Here is a 24592-nt window from a genome sequence, read left to right as displayed (position 1 = left end):
TTTCTCATTCATTTTTTCCCTAAGCTTATCATCTTGATTGTTCTTCTTTGGACATGCTGTATTCAGTGTCCTCCCTAAAATGTAGCGCCCAGAATTGAATACATTCAAACCGTGTGGTACCTCTTTTTCCTTCTGGTCAATCTTGACATGGACTCATTCTCAAACATTCATATAGCTGTAATTCCTCAAGTACTGGGCTGTGGTTTATTCGGAATCAGACCATGTGAAGAGACGGGATGGCCCACCTATGTGCATGCGCAGCTTGACTCACGTGAATGCTGGCGTTGCACACTCATGTTTGTGCACACAGCTCAATTTGCAGTTAAGTGCATGGTACACACACATGTGTGCTGCCCCTCTGCTTGCACGGTCCAATTCCCCTCCCACCCTCCCGCCGGGTCACCAAACTGCAAAGATTGAGGACTGCTGTTATAATTGATCAAAAGCTGTATCCATCTGTTTATATTATAGTTGAAGCTACATTTTTCCATATTTTCTACCAAATCTCATGGGAGACTTTGCCAAATGTTTTGTTTATCTGAAGTGATGGTTAATAATTTTACATATTTTCAAAAATAAATTAAATGAATTATTACTAACTTGTTACATGGCAGGAATGGAACTAACTTTGGCCCATTAGGACGATCCATTCAATTTAGAGGCATGTTACACTTTTCCCAATCAAGGATTTTTGGGGTGTATTTTGTTTTTTTTTCTCCTGAACATCATCTCTCCATAAGAAAAATCTACAATGAATTCTGTATAACAAAATTATAACTACAAACACAGGATGAAGCAGGAATTGATAACGCCCGGTTTGACCTGAAGTATTTTTTCCATGATAGATAACATGAAGAACAGAGTATACCTGTCCACTCAAAGAGAACTGGATCGTTTTTGTAGGGGAGGGCCTTGCTGTGGTTTGGCTAAACCCAGACATTAGCTGCCCTACTAGAATAGATCAAAAGCTGGATTTTACTCTTACACGAAATGTAGTTCTCCACTTTTGCGTAATGGTGATGCCTGCCATATCAATCTGTAATAAATATTTTGATCTAGAACCTATTTATAATCAGCCACAATGGATGATTTGACGTCTTAATATTTTAACATGGTTTCCTAATTATATTTTGTCTTTTCTGTTTTACAAAATTATAATCACATTTTTCTTTAAAGGTATACAAGGTGGTTTTAAGATTTTCTCTCTGCTTTTGTTTTTTGTTTTTTAAATCTGTGAGTGATTTTAGGCTGAGTGAAAGATAACTGCATTGATGGCTTTTGATATGTTTTGCTGCCTTCATCAGACTGGGGAAAGCTGAAATCTAAACATTATTAGACTTCATTAGAAGTTTCATTAGACTGAAATCATATACAAGAGAATACATTTCACTGAATTCAATAGGGTTTAATTCTGCTTGAACATATCTAGATTCTATTATCTACATAAGGAAATGGAAGGTAGAATTGGATTAGGCTTTCCTAGTGCTGCATAGGCCATCATTACACCTAGGTTGTATATGGCAAATATACAGTAGAGAGTTCTACTTTTTTCTGAAAATTCAAACTCAAACCCAGTTTTGATCAAACACATTTCCCAATTATAAATAAGTATTTTCATGCTCTAGGTTTTGTATCTTTCCTAGAATAATAATACAATTAAAACAATTAAAACAGTATTAAGATTCTAGCTGATCTTGAAAAAGCTACCATAAGTAGTCAGGAGACTTGAATAGGAGATCCCAGGTTAAGAGATAAAACTAGGAAACTGACAAAAATACATCCTGGAAAGCATACATTAGCAAACCTTTCTGAATTATCATCAAGAAAGCTATATAGCTTGTATTCATGAATTCATCAGGAGTTGAGTCAAGTCAGTGTCATACATACCATTATTAAAGGCTAGCAAAACCACTTTAAAACCAACAGTGATTAATGACACTCACCAAAGCAAATATTTCATGTTATGCTTTCAAAATTCCAGATGAGCTTGCTGATCAACTTTGCAGGCTCCTATTGAGGAAGCAAATTGAATGGTTTAACATTTTCTGATCTACGTATTTCCCCTTTTTTTGCACTTTATTATTGTAAATTGTAAATATAAATTTTATACACTTGTCCAAAGTCCAACATGTTATTTATTGATGAATGTAAAATATTGCTCAGCTTTTCTTTGGGAAAGTGTCAAGCGCAGATCACATTGAAGCAAATAATTATTAACTTGTATTTTGTTCAGATAATCTTTCATCATAATCTTGGCCCAGAGCTTCTTTGCCTTTTTAAATATATGTTAATATATATATGTTAAGCTCCTGAAATTTTGAACATAATGACTCCATTATAGACTATGGGTAGTTCTTAACTTCCAACAGTTCATTTAGTGACTGTTCAAATTACAGTGGCACTGAAAAAATGATTTATAACCTTTTTTCATAAGTATGACCGCTGCAGCATCCCTACGGTCACATGATCAAAATTTGGATACTTGACAACTGCTTCATATTTATGATGGTTACCGCAGCGTGACCTTTTGCAGCCTTCGGACAAAGTTGATGGTGAAACCAGATTTGCTTAACAACCATTTTACTAGCTTAACAATTGCAATGATTCACTTAACAACTATAACAAGAAGAGCCATAAACTGGAGCAAAACTCACTTAACAAATGTCTCACTTAGCAACAGAAATTTTGGGCTCAGTTGTGGTTGTAAATTGAAGATTACCGTATACTGAACTATTTTTCTTCCTAAATCATGACCAAAAAACACACAGGGAAAACTGTTGACGCAATGCTTATTTGCTTGGTGTAAATATTGACATCCCTATTTGTTAAAAAAGAAAATTATTTTCTTAGTGCCTGACTTTTATATGTTAGATTGGTTTTTGCTATTTTTCCCTTTCACACAAATAGGCAATATAAATCTCACAAGCAATCCTGTTCTCTACGCCTGTTGTGTCATATTGTGATATAGAATGGTACAACTCAGAGAACCACTGTATTGCCTTTATTTTGATTACCTTGGAATAAATCCTGAATAATAGTTAACCAAGTGTCTGAATCATTAAAGTGTTAAATCTTTTACACTATCTTTCATATTATTTGCGAACTTAAAGATGGCACTGATTAATATATCCATACAGAGTTCTTGCCTTTCTTTGCATGACAGCCCTGTAAAAGAATAACAAATATTTCTTTTTCAAGTCTGTGCGGAAGCCTTCAACCCAGATGAGGAGGACGAAGATACAGAGCCAAGGGTAAGCAAGATTGAACACACTATATTGTTTGCTGATGCAAAGAGCAATTTATTTTACCCTATTCCTTGTGTGAAGTTTCAAACTAAAGTGATGAATGAAATGGCAGCTCTTGTTCTTTATTATGACTTTTGAACGAATACAAAAGGATTCTCAAAATTGTTCCTGAAGGCTTTCCAATTGGGTATTATTAATTAGTAAAATAGTTGGAGCTAGATCTTTCCTTTCTTACTTCTGAGGTCTTCTTTACTGAAGACCTTTACTGAAAACTCTTCCCTGCTACAGTTAAAACATTTTCAAAATGTTCTCCCTAAATATATTCAGAATTATAACCCCAAACACGTTTAACCTAACAAAATGTGTTGATGTCTAGATGTTTAAACCACTTTGTGGTTTTTCTTTTTTTAGGTAGTTCATCCAAAAACAGATGAGCAGAGATGCAGACTGCAGGAAGCCTGTAAAGATATTCTCATCTTCAAAAACTTAGATCAGGTAATTAGCTTGACCTATATTTACTGTTTTAATTTGACCTTTCAACTTGAAGATTCAAACCCAAAAATGTATAAGTTCAGGAGCATCTTGATTTATTACATGTGTGGCTATACCAACATGTGGATGAAATTGAGTTACTTAGTTATTTAAAAATATTACTATTTTAGAATATTTAATTTGTAACAATCAGTAGAAAAAAGGAAGAGGATTTAATATTTAACTTTAATATATCAGTCAGGTGTATATTAAATACCAGATTTGTAAAGAATTTTACCTTATTTAGAAAGGGGTTACTGATTTGACTAATCTTTCTTGTTCATAGTTGCCTAGATCCAGGAATCTGGCTTGTTCCTCTTCAGCAAGCCCGAATTATTAATTAGTTTATTCTTAGTGTCTATGATTATATAATTAGGATGCTCAGATGATTTCATTTTAAGAATCATGATACAGGGCATTCATTATTTATTATTATTATCTCGCTACCTATAGTGATTCTAAAATCTAGGACATGCAGCTATTTCATGGGCTTAGCAATGATTGTTGGGGCTGACTCTACATCACTGTATCTACTTTGTATATCTTGACTTAAGATTTTCAATATCATAAGAGAGTAGGACATTTTTAGCTGAAGTGGTTTTTTAACCTATCCATATTGTAATATTGAGCATTGCTTGCAGCTGTTGCCACCTTTTCCTTTCACAAATTAAATAAAGTATTAATGGACTTTAGAATAAATGCTTTATTACCTTATACTCCCTTCAATCCAATCATTTTTAAAGGCATGGGTAATATAAGGAAAATAAATAGAATAGAAAATCAGAAATATTTAAATGAGCATCCAGTCGTGAAAATATTGCCCATCACTTTACCAAAAATGTTCTTTAAAAAAAAAAACTGAAGTGGTATCTACCAGGGATATTGCTAGTGAAGATTATGTACTTGGCTTTGTTAAAAGATGATCTGAACATTTTTATTCTCTTCTGTTGCCATGTTCTTTTACTTGACAGTAATTAGCAAACATGAATACAAATTGTCTAAAACTACTACCCCTTTAGGACTTGAGGTTTCTTAACAGTGACTTTGGTACAGGTTGCCTAGTTACAATTTGATCCTTTTAGTAAAGATTCAGGAGGACTGCATGAACAATGCTAAACTTACTATGATAAAACTCCATTGATAGGATTTGAATAAATGAGAGCTGTTTTCCCTCTGAATGTCAGTTTGCCAAATTACTATAGTCCTTAACCTTTCCAACCTCCACCTGCTTCTCTTAGAAGATGCTGTCAGGTTTGTTTCATGGTTCTTAGACAGCTCTCACTTAATCCCTTCTGTTTTTAACATGTTCTGCAGCATTTTAGGTTTTAATAATTAAAAAGGTAATCATGGTAAAATCTGGTAACATTCAGGACAATGTTTGTAAAGATCAGTATGAATGAAAAACGTAATCTTGGGTAGATCACAAATAAAAAGTGTACCAATTTAACATGTGTAACATTTATTTAAATACCACTTGTAGGAAGAAATAATGTATTAGGTAAATTGGGTAACAGAGAAAAGATATAGCAAGCAAGTCCAACAAAAGCTACTTGGATTTTTTGGAAAAAATCTTTGTTGCTAGTAGGGTAATGTAATATAGTCTTGAAAATCAAAGTACTTCTCTCGAAAAATTAAGGCAAAATTATTCTGAGTCTCTTATTCTAACTCTCTTATGTAAACTCAAGAACTCCATCACAGTTTTCTAATCCACAATATTGTAAAATGTTTGCACCACTAAATAAAAACAATCTTTTAATAAAGCTACTCATTTGGGATATTTTTATTAGTCATATCCTGCCTTAATTTCCTGCTTCCTACATTTCCCTTTGCCATTGAGAGCTATTTCAGTTGTGCTGAAATTCTATCACCAATAGCAGAGTGGAACTGCCTTGATAGGAATGCTTATTATGGTTTTAATTCCCTGTTTAGCCTTTTTTTAATATGCTACATTTCAGAGAATAGGGAATATTTAAACATGGGAATAATACATCTTGGGTTCAGAATAAAGCCATGCTGATTTTACCCGAGGTGGTATGTTAATAAAAACCACCGTCCAGTTTCCCCCCCCTTTTTCCAGTGTATTTAAATTGGACAGAGCTCTCTATAAAACAGCAAGGTATGTCCATTTTTTTCAATCCATCAGGATGTCCTAAAATTTATGCTGGCTAACTAGAAATGATCACCCCATTGCTGTATCAACTGGCTGCCTGTAGAAAATGAAACACTGGTTTGTTTAACATCTGTCTGTCGGTCCGTCCATCCGTCTATCTATGAAATTTATTATTGTCCATCTCATATCCATCTCGTATTCAACAACTCTGGGCAGCAACAATCAGAACACAGTGGATAAAATCATTAACAACTACAAAATTTAGCTTGTAAACAGTGATAGGTATTACATATTTGATATGCAAATGATGCATAATGCCTTTTTGGAATAACATTTAAAAAATAAAATATCTGCTTTTTGTTGACAAATATTCAATGCTTACTACCATTGAGATATTTTCCTCCAGAATTTTGAACTTACAATGTGATGACTCCTTCAAGTGTTCTCTAAGGAAGTTATATGGTTATATTTTTATTTTAACACAGGTAGAATAAATATCTGTTCATTTATCTTGTGGATGTATCTAAGCAATAACCTTTTCAGTAATTGAAGCAGTAATTTTTAGGTGAAAATTGGCTTTCTTGAAGCAGTGTTTTATTTTAAATATATTCAGTGGAGATTTAAACACCCCAAACCTCAGAGATTTAAACAGTAATTTATTTTGGTGTTTTTTAAAAAAATCACCCAACAACTTTAGTTAATTGAAAACCCTTTCCTCATACTAAGGGAAACATTTTGTTGCAAGATAAGAGTAGGAAATTGACATTCCTATAATCCTTAATATAGGGGTTGAAATTTTTCTCTTATTTTAAGAAATAGGATAAGAAGCTTTCTCTTGGCCTTTGATTCTATTAAAGTATTTTCAAAATCTTCAAAGGGAGTATCTGACAAAGAAAGTAGTTTAAAAAAAACACGAATCAGCCTATTTTAAAGTCTACGTTTAGATTGATAATATCTGCTGCCATAAAATATTAATTCACTACCCTTTAGACTATCATCATTCTTTTCTTACTTGACTTAAAATTAAACCTTACGAAGAATTAAATGCATTCATATTCTTCTAAACTGCCTCTCATATGAGCAAGCCACTCACTGAAGGATAACTCCACTTATTAAAAGGTTACAAAGGAGATCCACAGAATGTTACCTTCCTCTAAGGCTAAAGGACATAGCCCCTAATGTTTTGGCACAAGTGGTGAGATTTTACTTTGAAGCCATAGAAAAGTATAAGTGTTTTACAGATAAAACATATCAGCAGGCAAAATTTTTATGTTTCGTCCATTTCTGTAATGTATGCCATAAAGTTATTTCCTGCCTCCAATTTTCTCTTAACTGATTTTTATATGTACTAACCAAGGATTGTAAAGTGGCAAATAAAGTAGGTTTTATAGATCAGATTTTACAGGGTGAGTTAACTAGATTAGTTCCACAGGTTTTATGAATGGTATGTCTGCATTTTTTTTGTTATCTTAAGCCTACCTGTTTGTTTATCTATATGTACATGGATATTTTGTTGTAATTATGTCTTTTTTTCTTTGCATTGGTTGCTAACTGTAATAAAATTTATTTTCAGAGAACTAAATGCTGCTGATGTGCAAATTTAAAGATTTTTGTAGACTGAATTCTTGAATTTCTGGTAAAAGTAAAAACAATCATACATCCTGTTGGTTTCTTCCAAGCTTGCTGCCACATGCATTTCTGAGAAGTAGCAAGTCTGGCTTTGATGCAGACTTTCATGCACCAAGATACAACTGTCCTGAAGGTGCTTTTCCAAGAGGCAACTGAACTTTCTGATTTTTCTTTGAAGCATCCAAGAAGCATCCAGTGAGCTTCTTCAGCTCTTCTTAAGTTTTACTGTTGTGATTAGGAGAACTGATTAGGAAGTTTTGCCAAAGATTAGGCAGTTCTGCCCTCAAAAGGCAGAATCAATGGACCACTAGGTCTTTTTCTGCTGTCAGTTTTCTATGTTTCATTGCAGAGATTATCTTGTATTGTCTCAATCTCTCTGAAATAGATTTGGGGAAGATCTGAGGGAAAGAATACCCATCTTTTCTCTTTTGGAATTTGAATCATTTGGCATGAACTTTACCCTTTCTCTTTCCCTTCTTCAAGAGGTGGTACTTCCTGCATTTCATGGTGTAACTGGACTTTTTCGGGCTGGCACTTTTCTTTGGTGTATAGAATGGTGCTTTTTACTCATTTTGATCAACTAGAAATCAGTTTCATAGATGTGTCCCCTATGAATTGTCAAAACCACTAGATAGATGACTAAATGTGATATAACCAAAACTTACTGATCTTTTGGAGACCATACCTCTGCTTATCAGTTGCCTAGCACTTTATCCTGAAACATTTTCAAAATATTTCAAAACAGCAAAGCCAAGAATCTCATAGTTGACCATGAGAACAGTGGCTGCACAGATAGCATTGTAGCCACTGTTTTCATGGTCAGCTTTGAGATTCCTCGGCATTTTTTTTTCTTTTTTAATATGGCAGACTTCTATTTGTTCTTTGGAGTTAGAAGACCCTAGAAGTAGAAGGGAGTTTTTTCTGACATAGGAAAGTAAAATCTATTTTTAGTTTGATTTGTATGTTTTTTGCATTTATGAACAAGTGAGATGGCACCCCATTCAAAAATACTCTTCTCTGTAGTTAAAAAAGCTCATGGTATAGACGAGTATTTGGGGCATTATAAATGAACGACTTAGTCCTCATAAGAAATGTTAATTGAAATGCTTTTATCCTTTCAGGAACAATTGTCACAAGTTTTGGATGCCATGTTTGAAAGAAAAGTGCGACCTCAGGAACATGTAATTGACCAAGGAGATGATGGAGACAACTTTTATGTCATTGAAGAGTAAGGAGCCAACTGTTTCTGACATAAATGTTAAATTAAATTGTATTAACTAGGAATGAGGAAGCTGAACTTTCTAAGTTTCAGATAAAAAGGACAAACTAAAGCTGCTATGATTGTAAGAAGATTTACTAAAGGAACACAATTTTAACTACCATCTTATATTGCAGAAATCAATTGAAAATTATATATGAGAACCCCATATTGATATATAGAAGTTATTTATAGATGTTAGATGTAAAACTTTAGTCCATTTCACAGATAGCCATTTCATCTTTGTAAAGCAATATTTCAAGTAGAAAGGTTTTTGTTTTACAAGAATGTGCTTACTGGTTTTAAGGGTTAAAGATAGCTCTGTGTTCTGACTTAGGCTTCCTGAGACAGTAAAAAGCACACAATTTGTCCCCAAAACCCTCTTTATTTCAATAGCTGTGAATTCTGTTCATTCGCAGCCTGTGATGAATCACAAATAGTTTGTAAAGAGTCTGACAGAAGTCTGCCACAATCCTTCGGGATAAGGCTGATAAGCACCCATCTTTATCTCCCTTGACACACTGCCAAAGACCTAATTGGCAATTAGCTTTGCAAGGCCACACGGAGCACAGAGTCAAAATGGAGCTTCAGAATTTAAACCGACCAGCATGAACAAAATTGCTTCCTGCAAAGGCTCAAGTGCCTTTGCTCCTCCTTTATGTCTTATGGGAGGGGTCAATCATCCCAAAGTCTTACTCCTGAGTCGCCGCTTTTGTCTTAATTGTTCTTGCCTACTGGCAGCTCTGCGGATGCGCACACTGGGGACAGGCTCCACCTGTTCCTCTGCCTCGCTGACGTCAGACTCAGGAGGCTCTGGAGTCAGCACATAACTCCCAGATGGCCCTGCCCCATCTCTGCCTCCGACACAGAGGCCTCATCTGAGCCTTCCCCAGACTCCAGGACTGGCCCATGTTCCTCCCCAGCCTCCTCACTGTCAGAGACTACTGCCAGCTCCGCAGGCTGCCGGCGGACCACAACACTCCGCTAGTTCATTCCCAAATATTACTGAGCTCATTGCTTTTCACAATGAATGCCTTCTTACAGTGAAATTCTGAAGAATCCAACTTAACTGAGTTGTCTCAGTTTGGACAGGTTATTGGGATCCATGGTTTCTTTTATTTATTGCTACAATAGTTTATATCCCTTCTTTAAAATATGTGATGTGGTTTATAATACTTTCAAAAAAAAAAAAAAAAAAGTGGAAGATTTAAAATCTAAAAGCACCTTTGAATATCTTACACAGATAAAAAAAGAACAAATTTTAGGATCTGGGCTGAATTTACAAGAATCCTGTTTATGTTATTCTGGGAACCATTCTTTCACCAAGTCTGGTATGCCTGTTTATAGAAGTTATTCCATAGGAATTTGCTTCTTGCTGTTTAAGCATACATTTTAAAGGCATATTCAACAACAGTCAGGTTTTTGCCTAGTCTTGGGTTCATTCAGTAGTTTTTCATTTCTGATATTGTTGAGATTGTGTATATGTTTTACCCATAGAACTTTATTATGAAAAAAACTGAATTATTAGTTTGCTAATAGTTCTGATATAATATGTACTGTTTTATTTAGCTATGTGATCTCCCACCAGCATAAGCATTAAAATGTATTCATTTCTTTAGCCCCGAATCTTATTTCGATCATAATAAAATACAAATAAAATTTGTATGAAAAACTGTTACAAGGCAGGGTTATCTAGAAGCTATTCATTTATGCTAGACAGCTCTGGAAATTATCTAGGCATCTTATAAAGAGGTTATATATAAACAAAAGTTATTTCTTAAAAGCCTCCAAAAATTGTTTTCTCATTCCACTTTTTAAAGCACAAGGAAAATACTATTTTTTATTGTGATTGGTATTAATTCTTTTTATGAAGTGCATTTTAGAATACTATTATCCTCACGCTACCTTGGAAAATATAACACATATAAAACTGTCAGATTGAAAAATGTGATCTGATATATCTCTAAAGATGTACAAGCCAAGGAATCTTACGAAAACAGAGGAAAAAATAATTCCTAACAAGTGTTTCTTGAATGATACCTCTGTCTTGAGAAAACCAGAATAATGCTGTAGACTGGTCCCCTTTTTCTCTTCAGATAATCAGTGCTAAGTTTCTGAATGAAGATAGGTAGTTGGACAGGTTAATCATTTGAGGAAAAAATTAAGTTTGGCAGAATCACTTATATAGTAAAATATCTTTCTGCAGATCTTTCTGTAAAAACATAATGCTTAAGTTCAAATAATTAAAATATGGGCAGGACAGGCCCATTGGCTTTTATAATTTTTAACCTGTGAGGCATTTAGAACAACAGAAAGAGAAAGAAATGAAAAATATTATTTCACTATTCTCAGATCGCCCATCCCCCCCACACCCCGCCAGCAGTTCGATGCATCTGCCCCTATTGCAAACAGTGGAAGGGAATTAACCTCAATTTAGTTGTATAGATTAGAAGCTTACTTGGTGGTCATTTCTGCAAGCCAAGAACTCTGCTTTTTCTCAGCTATGCTTGCCCTATAGTGATCAATTCAGTGAAAAGATGGGAACTGTGGATGGGCAGTGTTTGGTAGGAAATAGGGATATATTCTGACGGCATATTCTGCTCCAACCAGATGGAAATGTTTTGTTTTATTTTTACTTTAAAGAATAAACTACTACTATTTTTACTAAACTAAGCTTTTATTAGTGCTTTGCATTTGAACTAATGCCTTGGGTTTTTATTTTCCCATCTTTCTAGGGGATCATATGATATTTTTGTAGCACGAGAAAGCCAAACTCGCTGTGTTGGTCGCTACGATAATCATGGCAGTTTTGGGGAACTCGCCTTGATGTATAACACTCCTAGAGCTGCAACTATTGTTGCCACCACAGAAGGGGCCCTTTGGGGACTGGTAAGTTTTATTTGTGGGAAATCTTCCAATATGTCTTGAATTACACAAACACAATTTCTATTATCATTTATGTCAGTATATTGAAACATGCGGATTTCTCTTAGCTTCCTGCCTTGTTATTACTAGCAAAGTTTTATTTGCTTTTAGCCAAATGTGACTGTTGTAGGGACATGTAAAAAGCAGAAGGAAGAAAGATGAAAAAGATAGTAAAATAGAAGAAAAAAGTTGCAGACGTGCAGATAAACCCTGATTTCCACAAAAATGGTGATATTTAAGCCCATGCTGCTTTGTTATATGGAAGAGAGAGCAGAAATTCTAAGATTGAATCCAGTAGAATTGAGATACTTAAGTGTACCCATACTTTTCGGAGTATAAGATGCACTTCTCACCCCCATCCCCAAAAGAGGGTGGAAATGTTGATGCATCTTATACACCAAATACAGCCATTTTTGGCCTCCCGAAACTCCACCCTGTGTGTCCTGTTTTTGCCAAAAACAGGCCTGTTTTTCACGAAAACAGGATGCGCAGAGGGTTTGGGTGGCCTGCAGAGTGCTCCTGGGGGCTGGGGAGGGCAAAAATGTGATGTGGGGGGGGGGGGCTTGGGAGGCCAAAAACAGGCTCATTTTTGGCCTCCCAAACCCTCCATTTTAAAGAGGAAAACAAGAAAAAAAATAGGTTTTGGCCTCCACGCCAGAGGTTGGTATTCAGCAGGTTCTGACCAGTTCTGGAGAACCGGTAGGGGAAATTTTGAATAGTTCAGAGAGCCGGTAAATACCACCTCTGGCTGGCCCCACCCCCATCTATTCTCTGCCTCCCGAGTCCCAGCTGATCAGGAGGAAATGGGGATTTTGCAGTAACCTTCCCCTGGAGTGGGGAGGGAATGGAGATTTTACAGTATCCTTCCCCTGGAGTGGGGTGGCAATGGAGATTTTACAGAATCCTTCGCCTGTCACACCCACCAAACCATACCACGCCTACCAAGCCACGCCCACAGAACTGGTAGTAAAAAAATTTTTAACCCCACCACTGCTCCATGCGTCACGTTTTTGCTCTCCCCAGTCCCCAGGAGCACTCTGTAGGCCTCCCAAACCCTTTGCACATTCCATTTTTGGCAAAAGGTTTGGGAGGCCTGCAAAGTGTTCCTGGGGGACGGGGAGGGCAGAAACCAGATGCACGGAAGCCAAAACTTATTCTTTTTCTTGTTTTCCTCTTTGAAATCTTGGTGTGTCTTATACTCTGGTGCATTTTATACTCCGAAAAATATGTTGTCAAAAGAAAAGTGATCAGATCAAGAATGAATTAATATGTATTGAATTCAAAAGTGAGTGACTGGTATGGAAGAGTCACCTTGAGGCATTTTGGTTATATGGAGAGCATGAATTAGTATTAAATTGAAAAATAAATATATGAGAAGAGGGTTAGGGTTAGGGTTGATCAAGAGGGAGAAGAAGACAAAGTCAGTTGGATGAAGCTGAAAAAACCCTCCATAAGTAAAATGTGAGAAATGTAAAGAGGAAAGGAGGAATGTTTGCAAGCAAGGATAGTTTGCAAGGATGGAGAGGTATAGGGAATGGTAAATAGGTTTAGTTGTATTTTGTTATATTTTTCTTAACTCACACTTAAATTTTTAGTTCAGTGTTTCTTACTCCATTTCTGCACTTTGCATAACATTGCTTGCCTCAGAAGGGAATGGATATGTATGGATGTTATGGATGAGCACACAAAGGACAATGCAATTTGCATGGATCATCTAGCAGGACTTCCCACAGAGTTTTGGAGGGCCAATGCAAAAAACAAAACAAAACCATATGAGCTGAGATGTTGGATAAGGGGCAATTAAAACTATAGCTCACATTCTGCTATACATCCTGCATCTTCTATGAGGACTCACAGAGTCAATTAATAAAACCTAGCCTAATAAAATATCTGGGAAACACTGATCTTTTTTACATACAATTATTATTATCAGATCGGTATGAAGTACTTTCTCTGGCCAAATTCTGCTATGCCACATGTAAAATTAGTTCTAAGAAAGTAGAACCGGAGTCCACCTACACCTTGCTCAGCATCAGAATCATTACATCATGGGAATGATAATAATCTCTCTTAACTGATCAGAGTAGAGTTAAATATTTTTTATTTTGTTTTACATTATAAATGGAAGATACTAGTGAAAGGTAATGATCAGAATGTTGGAATAGGGTCAGACTGCCACTAGTTATGGTGCTTATGACTGTAGATGATTTTGGCCAGTCACTTGTCTTTCAGGGTAACCTATATAGATCAGAGGTGGTTGTGAGAATGTGTGAAAGTAAAAATTAACACCTACATTCCTGATGGAATGTAACAAAATTACATTAAAAATACATGAAACACTTTTAGGTCCAGTTTGTTCCATGTTGAACTAGTGGCCAAATGTAGTAGAGAAACCATCTGATAGTTCATGAGTTTGATATTTTTCTGTAACTATACTTCCATTTCCACATAATCATCAATATCATTTTCAACATTCCAGAGATTCTTTTATCAATGTTTTGTTTGCTTCACAATTATCTTAGTTTACTTACTTTGTCTTGTTTTTTGAAGATTTGCCAATTTAGGCTCATAACTACTTCAGTGTGTATAGTATAATGTAATATGTAATGACCTCTCTATATGACAGAGGTGGTAGAAAAGGCTTGACATTTAAATGAGAGGTCATTACACATTACATTATAGTATACACACTGAAGTTGTTATGAGCCTAAATTGGCAAAGCAAGAAACTGAATCTCAATTTTCTATAATCCCAGTAAAGTCACTGCAGATTATTTCCTTGTTCTCAGGAGTTTAAAGCTGTTGCCAACACTATGGTTCTAAATGCTTAGAAAATGGTAAGAAAGATGTGCTTGAGACCTCTTGCAAAGTTAGCATCTAAATTTTAAAAAGTTGATGCTGCTCATTAAAACAATATCATCTTCTTTGTGCAGAAATCAGAAAAAAATATATGGCAACTTTAATGACTGAGCGAAAGGTCCTGTGCTCTGCTCACATGGTGCCCAAAATGCTTTTCCCAAATCATTTTGAAGTATGCATAGTGCTGATAAACACTTCCCTCCTCCAATTTCATCCTTATAACAACAGCCCTATAATTTATGTTGTAGGAAGAGTTAGTGTTTGACCGAGATTTGGATCTTTCTAATCTTGGTCCCAAATTCTAAAGTGTGATTTTTTTTAAGGCTTTTTGTATCCACACAAAGTAGGAATTTATCTATGGCTTCCTATTTGATAAGTATTTCTAACTGCATGTGAAGCATAGCATCTTAGAAACATTGCAAAAGCTGTCTTATTTACAGTTTTGGTTGAATCGGGAAATATAGGTATTTTTCCTTGATCAAAATGACAAGCATGCAAAGAGAACATTGAAAGTGAGACGGAGGCTTTCAGAATTATGTTTGAAATAGTTACCATTTCAGTGGAGAATCACTTCTCAGAGGATATTTTACTTAAAGATAAGCAGTCAATAAAATAAAAATATTCCAGATTAGTGAGGACTAAGTCTGGAGCACATTATGGGCAGATTTTCTTACATAGGTATAAACTTGAATAAATGGAATCTTATTTTGGTGCCATAGGAAAATGATTATACAATTTTCCTGATTGCAATGCACAAGTGATACAGTATGTACTTTAGAACAAAAATAATATTGCCATGGCATTTGAAATGTTACAAGTTACACTGGCAGTTGTACACATGTAAAACTGATCTTGACGCTTGTGCAGGATCTGAACAATCTCAAATCAACTCGATCATTTGCTGCCATCTAATGGAAACAGTCTTGCAAAAAAAAAAAAAAAGAACATTGGAGTTACTATGCAGAATCAGCACTGTGTCAGTTCAGATTATTGCTCCTCCTCAAGTTGTCAGAAGATTTTGATGTAAACAGCATTAAATTATTTGGCTCTGCATTTTTTAAAACTGATTTCCTGAAGTGTCCTACAACTGAATAATAACAGAATGGGGAATGCATAATCCCCAGAAATGGCTAGATTCATCACCTGTTTATTGGATTTGCTGGCTTGAAATCCAGCAGTCTCTGGTGGACTACAACCTCCCCTTCTCCAAGTTAATCAATACTGACTATAGTAGTTATTGTCAAGTTTAATATGCACTTAAGTGAGCAAGATTTCCTTGATGGTTTAAGGCAAATGGTCATTGGGGTTTCCAAGAGGTCAAGTGAGGCAAATGACACATGTTGATGTGATTATGCAAATGCCTTGACTTCAAATATTTAGTGCAAGTGCATAATTGTAGCATTTGCATAATTACATCCATTGCATGCTTGTCATCCTTTAAATATTGTGTGAGGTACTTTGGTTTATTTTCTGTAGTTAAAAGATCAAATTCTATTCCTCAATCTTTGGGAGAAAATCCAGTTAAAAGATAGGTGTCCTGAGAAACAGCCTGTACTGATAATAGAGAGATCATTAAGTCATATTATTTTCCTGATGTGCAAGTGCTTTTTAAAAATGTTTTTATTCCACCTTTATTATTTCTTATAAATGTCAAGGTGGCAAACATACGTAAAAGTCCTTCTGCTCTACATATACACATCTCAAACAGAAGGCAAGAAGAGAAAGATTCTTAGTTGCCTATATTTTGAACTTGTTATTTTTGCCAAAGGAAATATTAGAAGATATTGACCAAAAGGTATTGAAGCTTCTGCACCTTTTTAAAATTTTGAATCTTTCAACTTCGTGTAAATAGTAAGCATGCATTTAAATTTACAGAAAGATATTATATTTAACTTTGTTCCTTGTAAAGGTTATCTCAGCTGCTGTTCACTTGGAGATTTATTGAAATATAGAATTAGATTAATGTAGACCTTTTTAAAAAATTAGTAGTATTAATACCAGTGGATAATATGCTACTTATTCATACAAAAAAGGCCATTGTTATTGTATATATAGGTATGTTTTCTGTTTGTGTTGATGTTCTAATTTGATTAGCTCAAAAATAACCAAAGAAAATATTTTTTTCATTCTATTTCTTGAAGGATCGTGTAACATTCAGAAGAATTATATTGAAAAATAATGCAAGGAAAAGGAGAACGTATGAATTATTTATTGAATCAGTACCTCTTCTTAAGTCACTGGAGGTAAAGTACTTTGTGGAAATGAACTGGAAAGCATGTCTAATTAGATTTTCCTCAGCATTGTAAATGTTTAAGAGGAAGTTAGGGATTAAGGAAAGCATCTATGACAGCAATTACGGGACTTTATAATCTTGATAGGTTTTTCAGTAAGCTCTTCAGACAGATTTGGCTGGTACTCTATATGTATTTTTCTCTGAGTCTGCCAAGAAATATATGACTGAGTCTTGCTATATGGCAGTTGGCTTCTATAATCTAAACTGGTTTCTTTACATTGGGAATTTACATCGTGGTAGCTTATATGGAACATATGGCAATATGAAGTTAGTTGTCAGTCAGGAAAGTTATCATAGAGTACAAGCTAGGCTGTAATCATCCTTCTGCTAATTAATTTAGTAATGAAAGCGAAGAAATGGATTAGCTTCTAGAACTAATGGTGATGGAACCGCCCCCTGCTGTTCCTCTTCAGTAGATACACACACACACACCTCTGAAAAGGACCAGAGTAATAATGTGTCCATTTTCTTGGGTTGAGATGTATGTAAAAAGTAAGAGTGACATGGGGATAGATATGAATGGAAAAAAGCAAGTATATGGCATCCACAGAATATAGAAGTTCAGGGTAAAATTATGCATGATTATAAAAGTTAGTATGAAACGTGCAACCTCCATTGCACTGTGGAAATAGATTATGCCAAAGAAAGGGACAGGGCATATTAAATTCATTTTTGTTGTTGTTGCAGCCATCTGAGCGAATGAAGATTGTTGATGTAATAGGAGAAAAGACATATCAAGATGGAGAACGCATCATTGCTCAGGTATATAAGTGCAGTTCTCCCACTTTGCTAAATATATTGGATTTGGAAGATAGTTAAGAATTCAGTGATATGCAGAATTAGAATAGAATTCTTAAAAATGGATTGCAAAGAATGTTTTGTAAAATGTAAAAAATATTTTACAGTTTGTACTTTGTACAGAACTGTTAATTTATATTCTGTATTATTATTTGGATTCTAGAATACAGAATATAGTAATTACTTTTCAAAATCAAAAGGATTGCTCAAACAATATTTGGAAAGTATGCCATAATTTTCTAAAGCAGCAGTGACCTTTATATTTGGATCTCCTTTCTCCATTGAAATATTTCAATATTGTCCGAATTTTCATTTATATTTCCACATCTTAGATTAGGTGGCATAGATTCTTTTCTCTGTGCTCCTGTATGCTTTTCCTAGCTCAATCTCAGAAATTACATTACTTTGTTTGAAATTGATTTTGATCAACACTTCAGAAAATCCAAAGACATCTGTAATCTTGTTGTCACAGGGTGATAAGGCGGAGAGTTTTTTCATTGTAGAATCTGGTGAAGTAAAGATCATGATTAAAAGCAAGGTGAGTTCAGTTATTTCTGGTATGATGGTTAAAATTTAGAATATTTTTAAATATGTCTCATTGAATTGACAAAGTTAAGGGATCTTTCCTGAAAATAGTCCTTACTGTGTCACATTCCAATTATCTTGGAAGAAAGATGGAGATGCCCAATGACGAAACCATAGATCAGTGAACAATTATGGAAGCTTAAGATAGGATTTGGAAACAGAGTTGCAATGAGATGGGAAGTTAATCCTGTTAAGTGGGAATATCAAGTTTATTCTGTAAAGCCCCTTAGTTATGTTTTAAATGCGCTCTTAACATAGCCTGGAAAAGAGTGTGTGTTAATTTAGTAATGAGCTTCATCCTGCATATGTTTTCTTTAATTTATTGTAAATCCATTTATACTTTATATAATCTGGTTTCCTTGAGCTATTTTGGTACTATAATTCCTAGATTTTTCTAGCTAGTTATAGTGAGCGATCACATTTATTATGAATTTTTGGGTAGCGTTCCTAACACATCTAATGGACACTAAGTTAGAAAGATCACTTACATTTTTCATTAATGAAATTGTCTTTGCAAATGAATTTTTGCTGGAAAATGTTTGGCTTAAGAAGTGCTTAAGATGTGTGTGCACTTTTAGGACTCATTTCTTGACTTGGCAAAAGAAATATCCTATGAACAGGTTACCTGTCAAGAAGTCAGGACTAGATCATATTCATTTACTAATGTGGACACACGTTCCTGGATAACCTTATTTGTGGAGAGTGTTTCGCAATAAAGGGATCATAACCCCAAAGGATTTAATTCATACAAGCTTTAATGTGACCTCTGAAAGATATGCAACAGGACAATCTCAGCTAATCTCAGGATTATGCGGAAGGTGAAATATTTTTCGTAACAGTTTGTCAGCAAATAATCAATTCTGTGTCTTGAATTTCTGTTGTAGACCGTGACGGTAAAAGATGCAAACCAAGAGGTAGAGATTGCTCGATGTCAAAAAGGACAGTATTTTGGAGAGCTTGCACTTGTTACTAACAAACCAAGAGCAGCCTCTGCCTATGCTGTTGGGGTAGTCAAATGTTTAGGTAAGGACTCTGTTTTTCTTTGTCATAATTACTATTAGAGTTTGATTCAGTTGGTTCTGCCTTCCATACTGTTCTGTTTGAATCCATCATTTGTTTCAAATGGCTTCTTCACTTGTGATACAAATCGGTCATGGTTCCAAGAATCCCTTGAATGTATACTGTATTTGGTACTTGGTTATTAGAAAATTGGCATGAAACTTTAAGAAATCTTTTCTCCCACTATTAGCACCTTATATTTCAAAGCATATTAGCATTTTATGATCTCTCGATTAATAACGTACTGTGTGGAGTTTCCATTATTACTTAAATTTCTAGGAAGGTTAAAAGGAAGTGAGAAGTTGCAACTTCTCCCTTACTGAACTAAATTTCCAAGTATCCAGTATTGTAATTAAATAGCCCATAATGACAAATTCTATAAGTTTGGACTTTGCAGATCTTGTAATACTATCTACTTCAAAGATAGTGAAGGGAAGCATTTAGTATAATATTTCCAAGATTCTTTCCTCTGTCCTTGGGAATTCTTACTTCTGGGACTATTTTGTGATTGCTCTAATTTAAAGGTAAATAACTGAATTACTGAGTCTGTAATAATGGCAAAATCAGGTGTTTAAAAATTCTCTTTGGTCACATTAAGGCATATGTGTATGCCAAAAAAAAAAAAAAAGCCAGTTGTTATTCTTGTCCCATCACTCATAATTCCATTTAATTAAATATCCCCTAGATTTGCATGATTCCCATCCTATGAGGTTCCAAAAATCCTTAAAAATCTGGCTGTTTTCCTAGGCCTTGGGGTGCTGAGCCCCCATAGGTTGTTTTCTTCAGTTTTGCTCTGTTTGTTGCTCTGTTTTGAATATCTACAATAGCTTTCTCAAGTTTTTATTTTTCTTGCTTTTCAATTGTCAGTTGCTCAGAGTCAATTGGAGTTGGGGATCTTAAAATAAAATCATTTATTCATTCTCCAAGGATTTCTTTTCTGCTTTTCTGGGTAATTTATTTCATTGCTTTTTTAAAAAAGAGCTTGGATTGGCAGCTTCCTTGGAACTAATGTAAAAATTTCTGTTCACATTTCTCTGTATTTCTGTGCAGTTATGGATGTGCAAGCATTTGAGCGGTTACTTGGGCCCTGCATGGACATTATGAAGAGGAATATAACACATTATGAAGAGCAGCTGGTGGCTTTGTTTGGTTCAAGCATGGACCTGATCAATCCAGGCAATTAGGCGCAAAGTGCCTTGATGCCTTCTCAGTTCAAGACGTAGAAAAGTCTCCTATTAGTAACAGCGCAGCACCACACAAATGAAAAAAAGGACACTACGGGACAGTGGCTGTTGGTGTCTTCTTGGGCATTTTTTTTAAAAGAAACCTACGCAGGTCTCAGCATAGCTGGAGGGTTCAGGGCTCACTCCAGGCCTCCGCTTTGCTGCTGAAATTTTGTTATTAGACCTAGCCTACTGCTGAGTCTCTTAATCCTCTTTTCACATTGCTTGGTTCAGAATGGCATGTTTCTCCCAACAATTCAAGTGCCTGATACTAAAGAAATGGAGCAGCCAATTTGTTGTTCTTGTTAAAAAAAAGAAAGGAAGGAAGGAAGAACAAACTTTGAAATCAGAAATCTGGATGGTTGGTGGCTGTTCCTACACTTGGAAATAGCTCCCTTCTTAACATTACCTTCTTGTTGACAGCTTTTTTTTCCTCACACGATCAAAATCTGATTTTAATAATGATACATTTGGATTTGAATGTCAAAAAGGATGGGACATTTGTAGGAACAGCAGGTTAACCAGTTCTGAGTCTTTCTTGTTCTTTTCTGGAAATGGGAGTGTGGTTGTTTAAAGCTGAAGGGTTCCAATGGAACCTGGTCGATAAATAATGGACAGTGAAGTAAAATGCTGAATTGTGAGATGTCTTAAGCAGAGTTTCAAGACTCCAGTGAGTTTGAATCATAGGTCATGAGGTTCAGGGGCCGCAAAGGTTACGCAGAAGATTTGCTGCTGTTTTCTAAATTGGACTGATTTTTGGCCTGCTGGGAAACAGCAGAAATTTCTTTTAAATTTCTGCTTATGGAGATTCTTGGTACTTCTAGATTTTGCATAGCATTGCCATTGGCAAAATCTGTTTTAATGCTTTTTTTTAAAAGAAAAAAGAAAAAAAGGGTTGGGTTTTTTTGTAATTTAAGAAATATTTATGTACTAATGGGGTCCATTATACTGTAATGCTTTACAATATTATATAACTATTGGATATACAGTTTCCAACTACAATACCTATTTGCTAAGTCCTTTTTGAAAATTAACAGCATTTTACTTCAAAAATGATTTTTTTAAAAAGCTATAATAGAAAATAACCTCATCTCTGGAGAATTAACATTGTATTGGAGGCACTTTTTTGAATGCAGATTCATTTAGCTGCATTTCTCTAAGATCTTGCTTGAATCGGCATATAGCTGTCAGTTTATATATAATTATTGAAAAGAAGTAACTCTTAAATTTTACCCAAGTATTAACCATGTAAAAAATTGCCATAAAAATAATCTAAATGTAGCATCAGAAATTATTAGGGAAGAAGCTATTGATCCTGTATGAAATTGCATCAGTTGCCAATTCCATTATCAGTGTTTCTCATCTTATATGTGTTTTAGGAATAAATTTTCATTCATTGTGGATTTTCAGCTTATAGAACAAGTCAAAATTTAGTCATTGTGCCATCAAAATTTGATACATAATTCAGCCATTCTGAATTCCCATTGGCAATGCTATAAATCTAATTCATACGTTGCCTTTTAGCCTGGAGCTTGTTACCCCCTTTTTACAATTTCTATTCTGTGTTACTAATTTAAGATTTAAGTGTTTTATATGTTGTTGAATCAGGAGATAGCACTTGAAAATATTTTTTTTTCTTTTTATAATCATTGCCGTTGAAAAAGTTACTGAAGCCCTGGCCATCATATTTTGTTTCCCCCCCCACCCCAATATATAAATTCAAACTTAGCTACAATTTGAACATCTGAGAAAAAATGCTTTATTTATGTAAAGATTTTACACCAAAGATTTTAAATGTATGTTTCTCAATTTGGGCAAATTATTACTTGGCTCTGGATCTCATAAAAGGGATTGGTGAGAAAAGGTAAGTGGTACAGCCTTTATTCTTGTATAAGTAGCAAGTCATTTAAAAAAAAAAAACTCTTTAAGGCTTGGCCAAGTTACAGCTGAACCCAACAAATGTGTTCTAGAACCACCATTTTGGCCACAAAGGCATTCCTTTCCATTTCTTGCCCCAAGTTCTTTTGTGTCTTTTGTGATGTAATCTAACAGGTTATACAATTGGGGTATCTCTCCTACCTAGTTAATCTTCAGGAGCACTTGCTGGGGTTGGGATATTTTGAAGAGAATTCTACATTGGTAAGAAAGGATCCAGGAAAAGTGAACTGAGGATATATTCAAAGCCATTTTCAAATCGAAGTGAATAGGATGAATTAGTACTAATTTATACATGTTCTGCTTTAAATGAAAACCCTATATTATTTTGAAAGCAGACAAATTGAAGGGCTGATTTGCACAATCCTAAACTGGGTTTATCCTTTCAATTGATGCAAAAAATTTTTATCTATGTGTGTTTGTGGCTGACCAACTGGTCATACGAATCACTTCATTATGATAGTTGGTCACTGACATTACTGTGAGTATTGTTTGAGACTTCCATCCTTAGGCCTAGTTGGAATAGATACTTTTATCATCATCTGATTTTAATACAAGTTCAATTTTTGGTTGATTGTCGCATTAAAGAAATTATTTTTTAAAAGAGCCATTGGGATCTGTCAGAGTAGAAATTATTTATAATGTATAACTTAAAATGATTTGTTGTGCAGTATTTGGAATGAAAGCTAGAGCAATCATGTAAACATCTGTTCCTTCCTTTGTGGATTTCCCTTTCATTTTGCAAATCCAGCTGGATTTCAGCAAGAACAGCTATGAATAATTCATTTCCATCCTTGTATCCTTCCTTTATCTTGGCTTCATTAACTTCTCATGTTGCACATCATTTCAAAATGTTGTGTAATATTCTTTCCTAAGGGCAAATCTAGCATTCATTCGCATAGGGTAATTAGTGATGTCTAGCTTTAATAAGAGAACTCAGCAGCAAAGTGGCTAACTAGAGTGGTGTCTTCTGAGACTCTTTTTTAACTTATATATCTTTTTTGAGGTTTCTGGGAAGAATTTATAGTGTCCTATTCTTAAGATATGTCTACTGATGTCACAGCACAAATTTTCACAATGTATTAAAATGAAAAAAAAAATATCTAAAACAAATCGACAAGAAAGTGCAGCTTTGAGGGGGAAAAAAAACCTGACATCCATTTTGTCATCTTTTTTTTTCTTGAAATGTCTTTGTAAAATTAGTTGGACAAAAATGCAAGTTTTCTGGTCTTTTCCACTCCAGTTATTATTATTATTATTATTTTTGTGAATACTGTGTGTGTAAGGCGAATGTTTTCTGTTTGTTCTAAGCACATGTTTCCTTTGAAGAGGCCTTTTCTGTGGGTTCTCCTTGAGCAGGCTGTAGGGCTATGCTGGACCTTGATCTTCCAGAAAAAAGAAAACTTAGACCCTAAACTAGCAGGAGCATGACACATCTTTACTGAGCCTAGCTAAAGCTTAAAACCATGTGGATTGCTGTGGATGCTTTCCAGCCTGGTCCAAAAGGTGATTTTAATTTTGCATAAAGATGCTACCTCAAGGCTCTTAAGAGCTTTAAATGTGTCTTGCCTGTGAGAAGGACACACATTGATTCTGATAAGCTGTTCTGTTGCATTAAGTAGGAGGGATATTTTCTGTCTTTTTTTGGGGGGGGGGCGGAATATTTTAAATCACTTTTACGTCTGCCACATGATTATTTTCAAAGTGTGAGCAGTTTGCAGAGAGATCTGTTCTTGCACTGTAGTGTTGCCCAAGATGGGAAGAGAGTATCTTCCATATAAGACACTGGTCTCATTCTGATCTGAAGTTTGATTTTACTTTCAACTAATAAAAGCTGACATACCATGTCCATCCTTTCTGACTACAGTTTTGCATGTGTGAGTGTGCTTTCTTTAGTCCAACAAATGCAGTCCTTTACCATTTTTTTCCCAAAAGAGCAGTTAAAATCAAGCTTTGCTAATCAGTTACAAGCAGCAAACACTAAAATGAAAATGCAAAGTGCAAGAAGTAGGAATAATTCTAATCCTACCTCTTTCTCAAGAACAGTGTTATTCTGAGATGGAAAAAAAATACTCATTTAAGTGCTTTCCTCATAGACACTTTTATCAACTGAGAAGTTTGCCTTCTATAGGAACTCTGTGTT

At 35.0% G+C, this 24592-nt stretch overlaps 1 protein-coding gene across 1 annotated transcript in view; it reads left to right on the top strand.

The window, feature by feature from the left end:
* The window catches only part of PRKAR2A (protein kinase cAMP-dependent type II regulatory subunit alpha), a 65973-nt gene extending 41658 nt beyond the window's left edge, over positions 1 to 24315 (top strand). The window contains exons 3-11 of the mRNA XM_034431680.3: positions 3199 to 3251; positions 3657 to 3740; positions 8637 to 8743; positions 11509 to 11662; positions 16698 to 16799; positions 17537 to 17611; positions 18120 to 18185; positions 19117 to 19255; positions 20342 to 24315. Of these exons, the coding sequence (XP_034287571.1) occupies positions 3199 to 3251; positions 3657 to 3740; positions 8637 to 8743; positions 11509 to 11662; positions 16698 to 16799; positions 17537 to 17611; positions 18120 to 18185; positions 19117 to 19255; positions 20342 to 20475 (914 nt within the window). The 3' untranslated portion in view covers positions 20476 to 24315. The remainder of the gene's footprint in view (positions 1 to 3198; positions 3252 to 3656; positions 3741 to 8636; positions 8744 to 11508; positions 11663 to 16697; positions 16800 to 17536; positions 17612 to 18119; positions 18186 to 19116; positions 19256 to 20341) is intronic.
* Positions 24316 to 24592: the final 277 nt, after the last annotated feature.

This window comes from Pantherophis guttatus, chromosome 2, assembly GCF_059756535.1.
Source record: "Pantherophis guttatus breed Tessera chromosome 2, ASM5975653v1, whole genome shotgun sequence".
Taxonomy (NCBI): domain Eukaryota; kingdom Metazoa; phylum Chordata; class Lepidosauria; order Squamata; family Colubridae; genus Pantherophis; species Pantherophis guttatus.
The sequence above is the reverse complement of the archived record's forward strand: the minus strand, read 5'-3'. Positions and strand labels throughout refer to the sequence as shown.